Source organism: Ylistrum balloti, unplaced genomic scaffold (genome assembly GCF_031769215.1).
Source record: "Ylistrum balloti isolate Yb309-2 unplaced genomic scaffold, AGI_CSIRO_Ybal_v1 Utg370828, whole genome shotgun sequence".
Classification (NCBI taxonomy): Eukaryota; Metazoa; Mollusca; class Bivalvia; order Pectinida; family Pectinidae; genus Ylistrum; species Ylistrum balloti.
Genome location: NW_026782478.1, coordinates 509107 through 522352, shown reverse-complemented (window position 1 = coordinate 522352; position 13246 = coordinate 509107). Strand labels below are relative to the sequence as shown.

The 13246-nt window shown below is 38.1% G+C and overlaps 1 protein-coding gene across 1 annotated transcript in view; it reads left to right on the top strand.

The window, feature by feature from the left end:
• LOC132558809 (uncharacterized) overlaps window positions 1-13246 on the top strand; it is a 39060-nt gene that overhangs the window by 14185 nt on the left and 11629 nt on the right. Inside the window, exons 3-4 of the mRNA XM_060223418.1 lie at window positions 4284-4565; window positions 7547-8986. Of these exons, the coding sequence (XP_060079401.1) occupies window positions 4284-4565; window positions 7547-8986 (1722 nt within the window). The remainder of the gene's footprint in view (window positions 1-4283; window positions 4566-7546; window positions 8987-13246) is intronic.

Here is a 13246-nt window from a genome sequence, read left to right as displayed (position 1 = left end):
ATCTTTCTTTTGTCCATATTTTCCCTAGTGTTATTGAGTTTTAATTATAATTATGTTCACATGTTTCAAACCCATCCCAAGATAGGTTACTGAACATTTGTAAATACAATAAAAACTTAAAGAAATGAATCATCAATGTACATTATAGCTTCCAAGAAGACACATCATCTCTGGCATTCCCCTTTCAGGTTTCAAGGGTATAGTTTTTGCGATCAACAAAAACACGGAACAATGGCGCCCTTCATTGTATAAAACATGGACACTCTGCTTCACTCATGCAACTGTCATGCATGTAATACTTACAGTGTTCGAGATGTGGATTTCCAGATTTTTTAAAAACTCGATTTTGAACCAATTCACCCTACTTGCATCGTTCATTCTAGTATCACCCATGAAGGTCTTAGACTTTCCCAGACATGGATTGCTCTTTAACTGGATGGACGAACGGAGTCCGTTTCATTACTCTGATAAGCTTTATTAGGTGGGGTGTAATTAACATTTAAGAAATCGATGTTTTTGCTTTATTTAAAGAGTAAAATACGTGTGAAGTAATTTATTTCTTGTCGAATTGATTCACAGCTAGTGAAATCCAGTTACTGTGATCGAACTGATTCACAGCTAGTTAACTCCAGTTACTGTGATCGTACATGTTCACAGCTAGTTAACTCCAGTTACTGTGATCGTACTGATTTACAGCTAGTTAACTCCAGTTACTGTGATCGTACTGATTCACAGCTAGTTAACTCCAGTTACTGTGATCGTACTGATTCACAGCTAGTTAAATCCAGTTACTGTGATCGTACTGATTCACAGCTAGTTAACTCCAGTTACTGTGATCGTACTGATTCACAGCTAGTTAAATCCAGTTACTGTGATCGTACTGATTCACAGCTAGTTAACTCCAGTTACTGTGATCGTACTGGCTCACAGCTAGTTAACTCCAGTTATTGTGATCGTACTGATTCACAGCTAGTTAAATCTAGTTACTCTGATATTTAAGTTACTCTCATATTTAAGCGACAATCTTATCTGAGCGCTTTTCGCGATGAAAATATTTCGCTTTATATAAAACCTGGGTTCTCTTCCTATAGCAAATATTTGTCATTGCTGTGATTTGTCAAAAATTGATAAAAGACTTTCGGATAATTGACTTCACATGTAAGGATACGTATTTTCATATTTACTCATATATAAGCGTGAAACATGTGCTATATCAACATTAATGTAACCTTAGTTTTTTCGTTTTCTTTTGCCATGGAAATAAGCCCACATTTATCTACATTTATACGTTAATTCAAGAAATTAACCGAAAGTCTAATTCAATTTAAATGTTTTCGAATGCTTTTTCTTTGATGCTTCCAAAGATTACTTAATTTAAATCTATTGTATGTTTTCTATATGTTATTGATTATCTTGGTTTTGTACACTCATCTCTCTACACTCGAACAAGAAGTATGTCAGGTCAGTGATGTGTTAATCACCCTCGTAAGGTTCCTATGTCACTGTATCTGTTAACATGTGCTTATAGATAAGATGTGCTTAAGAAAAATAGCCCATGATTCATGTAAACTTCAGCATGTGCGTCTGAAAAATACGGACAGTAATCTAACATATCTCTCCGGGACCTTGTTGTCCGGTATACGGTTTTTAGTTACTTGTTAATCCAAAAGAAAAAAATAAGTGAAAAATTAAAAAAATAAAGAAAGAAAAGGAAAGAAAACAAAACGAAATACCACACCAAAAAAAAAAAGGGGGGGGGGTTTAAAACAGACAGCAGTCTAATTTTTCATACACTTAAGTTTAGTGTTACGTGTACATACCTACTTGAATAAGTAACTTCCTGTCATAAAGATCTGCCCCACACCTAACAATATTGATGCATTGTCGCACTTGAGTATAAAACAGTGACCACGTTCAGAGTAAATCGAAAGGACCATAAGTAGATAAGCTTCTTATAAGTTTTAAGAGTGAAGTTGTTACGTCCTACAATAAATAACTGGATTAAGGCGTCTGGGTACCTATCTTGCAAACTCCAAACACTTCTATCACACTGAAACACATGACCCAGGTGGAATTAACGAATTTGGGCATAAGACCAAAGCTGAATTATTGAGAAAAAAATCATCGTATCCAAAATTTTATTGCACATACAACACATATATTTACATATTATAAAATATATATGTGGCTAGATTCAATGGCCATTTAATCATTTTGTTTCAAATAAGTTTCCTTAAAGGTGACGTAATGTTTTGCCCAAGAATGGGAGTGTTAAGCAATTCATACATCAACAGTCTTTCACATTCCTGGTCCATAAAAATAAGCCGTTGGCCATATGATTTCAATTGATCGGCAATATCATGTCTATCACTGATTCTTGAACACCTCGTGGTGGCGATGAGTCCTGCTGTAGGTTACGACACTTGGAGACCTGTAGCGAACCTACTGACAATAAACACCTCGTGGTGGCGATGAGTCCTACTGTAGGTTACGACACTTGGAGACCTGTAGCGAGCCTACTGACAATAAACACCTCGTGGTGGCGATGAGTCCTGCTGTAGGTTACGACACTTGGAGACCTGTAGCGAGCCTACTGACAATAAACACCTCGTGGTGGCGATGAGTCCTATTGTAGGTTACGACACTTGGAGACCTGTAGCGAGCCTACTGACAATAAACACCTCGTGGTGGCGATGAGTCCTGCTGTAGGTTACGACACTTGGAGACCTGTAGCGAGCCTACTGACAATAAACACCTCGTGGTGGCGATGAGTCCTACTGTAGGTTACGACACTTGGAGACGTGTAGCGAGCCTACTGACAATAAACACCTCGTGGTGGCGATGAGTCCTACTGTAGGGTACGACACTTGGAGACCTGTAGCGAGCCTACTGACAATAAACACCTCGTGGTGGCGATGAGTCCTACTGTAGGTTACGACACTTGGAGACCTGTAGCGAGCCTACTGACAATAAACACCTCGTGGTGGCGATGAGTCCTGCTGTAGGTTACGACACTTGGAGACGTGTAGCGAGCCTACTGACAATAAACACCTCGTGGTGGCGATGAGTCCTGCTGTAGGTTACGACACTTGGAGACCTGTAGCGAGCCTACTGACAATAAACACCTCGTGGTGGCGATGAGTCCTGCTGTAGGTTACGACACTTGGAGACCTGTAGCGAGCCTACTGACAATAAACACCTCGTGGTGGCGATGAGTCCTGCTGTAGGTTACGACACTTGGAGACCTGTAGCGAGCCTACTGACAATACAGATAATCGTCTTGTCGGATTTTATGTCCCCATCTGTCGGTCTTTGTCACACGTACGAAGTGCATTGGTATACACACATTGACGACAGACTTATGACAAAACATATTTTATGGTCAAAGACTTTCAATATAATCGATGAATGTGAGAATCCCCACACCAATCAGGTCGGGCCTACCGACTTAAGTGTATTACAAATCTTGTTGACAAATCGTCTCTCGATACGAACGTTTACAGCGCATTCTAGTCCCACACTAGATAGCTGTAGCGACACAGAATGCTAGAGACCAAATGTACAGTTGACATATAAGTGTTCGGACAATGGCCGCTGGGCTTGTTACTGCTTCAGTTTGGCCAAGACAGGTCAATTCATCAGCCGAGAGGTCCAGCTTCAATCTCTGTGTGACTAACTTACCAGTGGTACAATGACGTGCTCCTCACTTTAATGTGCTGCCCCTCCGCTCAGGATACACATGTTGTGTTTTATTTGTATGACAAGCCTGTTAAACTCATTTTCGCACAAACCGACGGCACAGCGTTATTACATAAAAGATTTATGCAGTTTTCTCTTGTGCAGTGAAAAACATGTTTGGTAGTTAGGTTATTTTCTTTGTTTCGGATGATGTCATTTACAGGAAATGGAAGCGTTGGTACTTTTCTCCTCGAAACCAACATAACAGTGGCCTCTCATTTTACGCTATGCTAGTGATGGATGCGGCACTGAACAGTTTTGACATAATTCCTGGCAAAATGAAGTTACCTCGAATTACATAGCAAGTTCAAAAATTGTGTGTGCAATTATAAAATACTTGTAAATACGGCCAGAATATGAAGGACTTAGAAGTACCGGAAAATATAGCTTCAAGTTTAGTTGGTGCAATGTGATATCACTTAAGAGTATACGATGAACAACCGTTGCATAGCGTTAGCTGACAATTGATTCAGGGATATTTTGTCATTTCGACCTGTTAAAAATGGAAGTGATTTCTATAACATTAACATTTTATTTCACGATAGCCCCGGAACTGTTCTGTGTGTCTGTCGAGGGTCTACAAGCTCGGATTTGCTGGAAGGATCCAACTAATGGTGCCTATGTGGAGAGGTACCAGTTACAGATCGCCATGAACGACAAGAACGTAACAAGTCACCCAGTAGTAATACGGGGTAAGAAAAACGAGGTGTGTACTCAGGTGAGAGCTACCCGTCCTGATCGGTCGTATCGTTTCACGGTCAAGGTATATAACAACACCCACTGGAGTCCAGACAGTGTACAGAGACTTGTCAACATCACCCAGAACGGTAAGTCAGATTCATTTAATAAACTAAATTATTACGACTTTCATTTGAAACTGTCAGTGCCATTGCTAAATAGAATGCCGTATCCGTTCACTGAACAGAAACTGGCCTATATAAATGATGAACCCTTTTTTTATTTTCGAACATCGGGTTCTGACAGATCTTGCGATGAAAAACGATGAAAAACATATATGAAAATAGTTTTTTTTAGTCTGTAACTGAATCATCGAACATCGGATTTATCAATCTATCTCGGGGAGAGATGTTGGTTTTAAATGGAAAGGCAGCTTGAGCGTAAAATTGGCGTTGTGTATACAGCAATTTCCGTTGAATTTGTAAAACATGATTTTGTTAGTTTTAGAAAAAAAATAACTCTAACGACAGCCCTATCCGGACCTCAAAATCGCGATCTAAGGCACCAAATCACCTAGCCAAGAAATTCCAAGCTGCCTAAACATTACACCGCCACGTCATCCCCCAAAAAAGCATGTTTGGAAGTTGCACTTTTACTGTTTATCAATACAACTTTCAAATACTCAAAATATATCACAAAAAATATTACACCGGAATTTCTTAACTTTTATTTCCATTCAAAAATAAATAACGGTATTACGCCCTGAAATAACTAAAGAAATTATATCCCCGATGATCACCAAGCGAACTTGTCATTTTTTTTTTTTTTTTTTTTTAAAGTTAAGTGGTTTGTAAATTTTACTTAACAAAGGAAAAATATATCTCAATTTTGCATGATGACTTCTAGATACCGAATCACTATTTGGTGGCGTTGTAAAATCATAAGTGACCAATACCTAGATCACTGATACTCGTAGTAATTAAATTCTTGTATTTCACTTTCGTTTTCCGCGGCAGTCCGTATATCGCATACTCTTAGAATGGTGTATGAAAGTTAGGTAACCGTAACTAGATATATTGGCTGTTCCGTCATGTTCTAACCTAGTGATAAAACAATCGGGTATTGCAGTAGGTATGTACTTTAGTGAGACAGCACAGTGCGTCCAGACGGATGATAGATGTGTTCGTTAAGCTGATACCAATGTCAGCCATTGAACAGTACATGTTTATCACTAAGGCCACACATTCAGTACTATAACAAAGATGTAGGTCGATGTTTTATTAATGTATTTCCCTTTCCGTAGAGATAGTGTCATTTTAATCACCTGTCTTGGTGACTCACATGTCATCGTCAAGATGTCAGTTATTCTCTCAAAATCACAAACACACTTTCCTAATTACTATACCAAGTATTCGATAGAATTTGCAACAATATACAAAATTTCTTTTAAATAAGACATTCTGTCTCCTCGCTGATTAATTATTAGCTGTTTATTACCAACAAGGGAACCAATTCTATTTAGACTCTACGACACAGCGGTAATGTCGGAAACCACAAGTCGTTGGTTCGATACCCAGCGGAAGCATTGTAAGAGTAGTGATGTCTGTTGCATCACACAGAAATTAAATTTCTGAAAGTAGTTGGTCTGATAATCCCATGTATCCTGGTCTTTAGACAAGCAGTGATAATTTTACTGAGTGTAAATTGAAGTCAATGTACTTTATATATCATGTTTAGTAAAGATTTGCCGAGTATGATATGGATTAAGGCCTGATATGAGATAGTGTGCGGTCTTTTTATCTATCATGAGATAAAAGTGCAGAAAGCGAGCAATTTTGTTCGTCTAAAGGCATTTATTTGACCTGTCAGGACGTCCACGCAATATACTTATTTCAGTATTGTTGAAAAACGCTTTCCAGTATAAATTTATTTAGGTATAATATAGTCAATAAGGAATTAAATTGTATCATACAGCTGTTTCGTTCTTCTACACGTACGGCTTGCCGCTAAGGATAAAAGTTGTTGAAGCCTGAGAAGCAACTAAACAATGGGTCGGAATAAATATCAAATCTAGAACCTGTTTCCTTGGGATTCGGGTCGGAATCGATATCAAATCTAGAACCTGGTTCCTTGGGATTCGGGTCGGAATCGATATCAAACCTAGAACCTGGTTGCTCGGGATTCGGGTCGGAATAAATATTAAACCTAGAACCTGGTTCCTTGGGATTCGGGTCGGAATAAATATCAAATCTTGAACCTAGTTCTTTGGGATTCGTGTAGGAATAAATATCAAATCTAGAACCTGGTTGCTCGGGATTCGGGTCAGAATAAATACCAAACCTAGAACCTGGTTGCTCGGGATTCGGGTCGGAATCGATATCAAACTTAGAACCTGGTTGCTCGGGATTCGGGTGGGAATCGATATCAAACCTAGAACCTGGTTGCTCGGGATTCGGGTCGGAATCGATATCAAACCTAGAACCTGGTTGCTCGGGATTCGGGTCAGAATAAATACCAAACCTAGAACCTGGTTGCTCGGGATTCGGGTCGGAATCGATATCAAACTTAGAACCTGGTCGCTCGGGATTCGGGTGGGAATCGATATCAAACCTAGAACCTGGTTCCTCGGGATTCGGGTCGGAATCGATATCAAACCTAGAACCTGGTCCCTCGGGATTCGGGTCGGAATCGATATCAAACCTAGAACCTGGTCGCTCGGGATTCGGGTCGGAATCGATATCAAACCTAGAACCTGGTCCCTCGGGATTCGGGTCGGAATCGATATCAAACCTAGAACCTGGTTGCTCGGGATTCGGGTCGGAATCGATATCAAACCTAGAACCTGGTTCCTTGGGATTCGGGTCGGAATCGATATCAAACCTAGAACCTGGTCCCTCGGGATTCGGGTGGGAATCGATATCAAACCTAGAACCTGGTTGCTCGGGATTCGGGTCGGAATCGATATCAAACCTAGAACCTGGTTGCTCGGGATTCTTTGATCTGATTTCTGTATATCTGATTGTATCGTCTAAGGATTCCAAAAATAACGTAGAGTCAACCATTATGTAACTTTATGTTTCGTTTCAAAATAATGCCTATCATTCTTAAATGCACTTTGTGTGTGTTTTAGGTCTGTATGGAGATTGCCACCTCTTCAGTGACTGTAGTGTGTTACAGCCCTGCGCTAATGGGGGTACCTGTCGAACCCTCCCGGACAAGACCTACCAGTGTGACTGTAGAGACGGTTATAACGGTCGAAACTGCACCGACACGGATTTGTGTGCCCAGTCACCATGTCTGAATAACGGTTCATGCACATTTATCTCAAACGAGAGGTTTAATTGCACGTGCCAGGATCATTTTTACGGGAACACGTGTCAGTATGTTGATAAGTGCCTCTCAAATCCATGTCTCAATAGTGGAACATGTTATTCATATTCAAACGGAACATCTGAATGCGCATGCCCAAAAAGTTACTTTGGAACTCGATGTGAATATTTCAATTCTTGTCATTCTTCTCCGTGTCAAAACGGAGGTAGCTGTTCAAATTTTGCCAATGGTACACATGAATGTTCTTGTCTTGATGGTCACTACGGGTCATTGTGCGAGAAAACCAATGTCTGCATCAAAGCTAACCCATGTCAGCACGGAGGAATATGTAATTTAATGGATGACGACCAAAACTTTAATTGCACATGCGCTGGAGGGTTTATCGGCATAAAATGTGAGATTATGGACATGTGTCATAATATGCAATGTAAAAACAACGCTACCTGTCAGTCCTTCGATGGTACAGATGCGCACTGTATGTGTAACCCAGGTTATTGGGGACAGGAATGCCAGATGGTTGACGCTTGTTTTCAAGATCCCTGTCTCCACAATGGAATGTGTCACAATCAAACGGACGGTACATTTAAATGCACGTGTGTTGATGGTCATCATGGTGATCACTGTCAACGCAGTGATCCGTGCTATTCAAATCCCTGTAGCGTCGGTGGCACCTGCGCAAGCACGTCCGATACAGACTTTGTGTGCGAATGTACCCCTGAAAGGTACGGAAAAACATGTGAAAATATTGATGGGTGTAAAGCAAAATTGTGTGAACAAGATTCCATATGCGTTAATAAAAGCAGTGATGGTGAAGTTGAATGTGTATGTAATGTAGGGACGTATGGGCAGTACTGTGAGGAAGTTGATCCCTGTAGAAGCTCTCCCTGTCAACATGGAGGTCGATGTGTCAACCACACCACACAATATTATCACTGCACGTGTCCGCCAGGATGGATAGGTCAGGAATGTGAAGTAGAAGACAAATGCTCTACCCTCCACTGTCAGAACAAAGGTGTATGTCGATATAATACCAACGACGGGTCTTTTTTCTGCGACTGCGCTGAAAATTTCTCAGGCAAACTTTGTCAGAAGTACGATTTTTGCAATCCGAGTAGCAACATGTGTTTAAACAATGCTTCCTGTAAAACTGTGGATCACCAGTTACATCAAATAGTCATCAACAGAACTATCGCTAATGTCACAAACTGGTACAGCTGCTATTGTTCCAACGGTTACACAGGTAAAGTATTTAGTTCAGAGCAATTACAATTTCTTGGCCTAAATTACACAAGGACATACAAAATAATGCTCATTGTAATTTCATGAGGGATTTTGTATCCATTTAGGCAAAACATACCACGTTCTCATTCCCTGTAAATGAAACTATTATGAATTTTGAAAATAGTCGCAAAATATGATGATATTCGTGAAAACAAACGAATACTTAAAACTAGACCCTAGAATCTTTTGAGAGAACACAAACACAAGCGAACAACATATTAAAATTTTGGTTAAATTCAACCCATTTCACGTCTTCAAAGTGTGAACTGGGGAAATGACAATGAAACAGCATCGTCTACTAATGAGCAACATAGAGAAATCAGGGGTCAGATTGACACGGGAGGGAAAGGCTTCATCTTAATCTCAACCGTAAGATAATGAAAAAGTCTTCAAAAATGTCTTTAACATTAGCATTTTATGTAATTGTTCCAGTTACATTAAGTGAAATTCTATATTTTATGCGTTTTGCCTAGAAGTTTTAAACTAAATTCAGCATTATCGTTTCAATTTTCGTCGATTTTTTTAAGACAAGATTCTTTCGTGGAAGTTTTCGTGTATAAGTATTGCTCAATAAATCTACTTATTTTCTTGTACATATTTGTGAACTAAGAGTACCCACTAAATAAGTGAAAATAAATCCCTCACGAAAAGTAATGATATTACAGTATGTGTCACCAAACTTTGGAAGTGTATACATGAATAATCCTACGCAGCTGTATAAACGGGTTTTGATTGGTCTATTACCACGACAAAATTGATAAAATATCCAATATTTACCAAACGGTTACCTCTTATGCTTAAGTACCGCGTATACTTACAGCTACATGTATATAATTATGTCATTAATGATTATCAATATTAAGTCAAACAAATGTCACCGATCACACTAAACAGGATCAATCATTTGTTCGTGTGAAGAATCAGAAGTGCTTGGAACAATATTTGTTAATATCACAAAGTATGAACTCCCATACGTATTTATATCAGAGATAACAACCTCGATTAAGAACATTGTTGGTGCCAAACAGTCGCGGAATGTTTTGTTTTCCATTTTTCCCGTTAAAGAACACGTTAGAGATGTGACGCATTTAGACAAAAAAAAAACACCTCCACTCATATGTAACTTTACAAAGATTACAAAAAAATGAAAGCAACTTCTCACAAAAACGTTTTATCCGAAATTATCTATTTTTCTATTTTTTATTTTCTCTGCCGTATTTTAGCATATGACCTATGTATTACCTTACTTTGTATCACGAATCACATAACTTTATCGTAAAATATTTAACATGAAGCACATATTTCACATGCCCTATATTTCAGTGTGGTTCTACTTTTCGGTTTGGTTAAAATGTGTTACAAGATATAAATATATATCAAGATAATTAATATTTAAAAATAGTATTTTGAGAATTCATTTTTAAATTTTTTTAATAGGGAAATGTATTCAACTTCAGTTTTTTCCCTATTTGACTGAAGATATTCATTTATGTACACACATCTTACAGTGCTACTATGGTGTCAGACATATCATGATATATCTATCTTGTATATATAGCAATGGAATGTCTAAATAAGTAATTTAAGTATACTGTGATTAATCATACCTAAATAGGACTCCATAGTATATATAGTATACATGTACATATAAGTCCTCAGTCAAAAATCTGCCTTTGTTATTTACTCTAGCAAATGGTCCGGCTGCTATTTATATCAGCGTTTGTTTCGGTTTTTCCTGTGTTGAACATGGTGTTGAGGAATGTATATGACATTTGTACATGGAAACATTATAGAACATGCCAGTAAGATAGCATGTATGTCTGTGTATTGTTAACATGACACCGGACTGTACAGGATGCCTGACAGGCAGATTAGAGAATCGCGCAGTAATACACACATCAGTCGCATAACCGGAAGATCTTCCGTCACGAAAACAGAACCCCATAGGTCATGGACTGGTCAAACAGATGATTATTTCAACAGACGGACAGCCACTGCCAGTAATTCGGGTGTCAAAGATATGTCCAAATTTACCAGGATAATCATGTAATGACTTTTCTGAAATCGTAGTTAAAATTACATGTTCAAGCTAAGTTTGGAAATTTGAAGAGAGTTTCTTATCAGACATACCAACTGCGGTAGATATTTTATCAATAGGCAAAAGTTCAATCTATCAATTGAAGTGTTTTTATTTAGAAATACGTCAGAAGAATAACATCTTTATTTCGGTCAGTGTACTGGATTATCCTTTAAATAAATACAGATTGTTTTAATGAGATGGGAGAAAAGATATGTCTGTCTGGTTTAAAAGGGTTTCAGACGGACATGATTAACAATGTGAAAACCGAGACAGCAGTATAATGCATATACCGACAAAAGTTCAAGATAAGATTGATGTCGATAATGAAAAACACGCAGGGTGTAAGTCAGAGGAGAAGTAAAACGTTTCCGCGATAACAACACCCACCACATTATGGTGATACCGGAAACAGAATATGGGCAAATTATTCTTAGATAACAACTTTATTCTACGTATTGTAATGTATTACGAATGCAAAGCAGTATATCACCATAAAACACCTCGGCGATATGGTCAGAGGTTACTCGTCGCGTGAGTTATATTTAGAGGGTCGTTGGTGACTCGTCGCGTGAGTTATCAACACGGTTAGAAGACCAGTGGTGTCTTGTCACGCGAGTTATATATTGAGGTTCATTGGTGACTCGTCGCGTGACTTGTCCCTGGAATTATTTATAGAAAACATCAACACTGCTACTTTTCCCGTTGTTAGGAGGTTCAGTGGTAAAATGTGTTTTTGTCGGAGAGGTTCAGACTGATATCGGTGAAGTGGTGACTCCTCGTGTCAGATTCACAGGCAGGGATTTTAGATCATCGGAATGATTATAAAGCATGAAAACACAACATTTGAAAGAAAATACTTAAGAAATCTAAAATGTATTACATTGTTTGTCTGTAGTATATAAAGATAATGCTTGTAATTGTAAACATTATCCAGAACGCTGCTGTTAAATGCGGAGAGAGAACTAATAAATGCCACATATTTTCTGTAGGCAATAATCTCTCACCAACAGGGACAATATTTCTTAAAAGAAAAAAATCATCTTCCATTGTGTTGTGTGACGTGGTGTTAAGTATTTCTGTAAAAGCTCTAGTGTTTAATCATATATATTACACTGTAACTTTTTTTAACGGCATTATTTTTATGTATATATAAACAATGACGTCACCGTGTAACCGGAAATATAAACTCAACGTTAAGATTGAAGATGAGGCTGTTCACCCAGTTACTAATTCCAGTCGTCTCTCATTAGAAAACAAGTGACTGTACTTGATATGGGAACACGCCTTGCTATATATATAAAACCTACGCCCCCATCTCTATACGGCTGAAACGTACTCGGTGAAATATGCACTTGACGATATTTGAACATTTGCATGTATCAATGATAATCCAGCTTTCACTAACAACACAACGACTAGGAATTACGTTAATGGCATTTTAACCCCTTTAGTATAAAGACAAATATTATCATTGGGTTGATAACCATATTTGTAACTTGTAATCATAAGAATGAAATACATATAAAACAATTTTCAACAAATCCTGCACATCAAGCGCAAATTTATATATGATGGACGAAGTCTTTTATACGAACTCGTTTCATTAATTTGTCATACATACAACTCACATAGAATCATGCAATCAAGTAATGAACAAATCAACACAATACTGTAGAACCATTAATTTTCTGGGTGTACATCAGGACTGGTCACTTCAGTCTCCCCTAGAGACAGCGTATATATTAAAATCTGCAAATTCCATGAAATACCAATAAATGTCGCCTCTCACGACCACTTGGTGCGAAACAACAACCCAAAGCAACACTCTAATTTCAAAACCATGCTGTAATATTAGCTAATTAATTTTCGGAATTGTGAAAAACAAAACAAATTGCTACTCCCATTTACTGGGAGTCATTCCGTCAATCTTTCACATTTACATAATATATCGTGGTCGATTATAAAAAAAAAACCTGTTTGTCTAAATTTTATCACACGTCTAAGTGGTATTCGTATTAACAAGTTTAGAAAGCATTTCAAATTACTCAATGCTGTTAATGAATCTTTTAATAATATTTCCGTGTACATACGCTATCTAAATTGGATAAATAGATTACTTATAATGTTCTAATAACAATT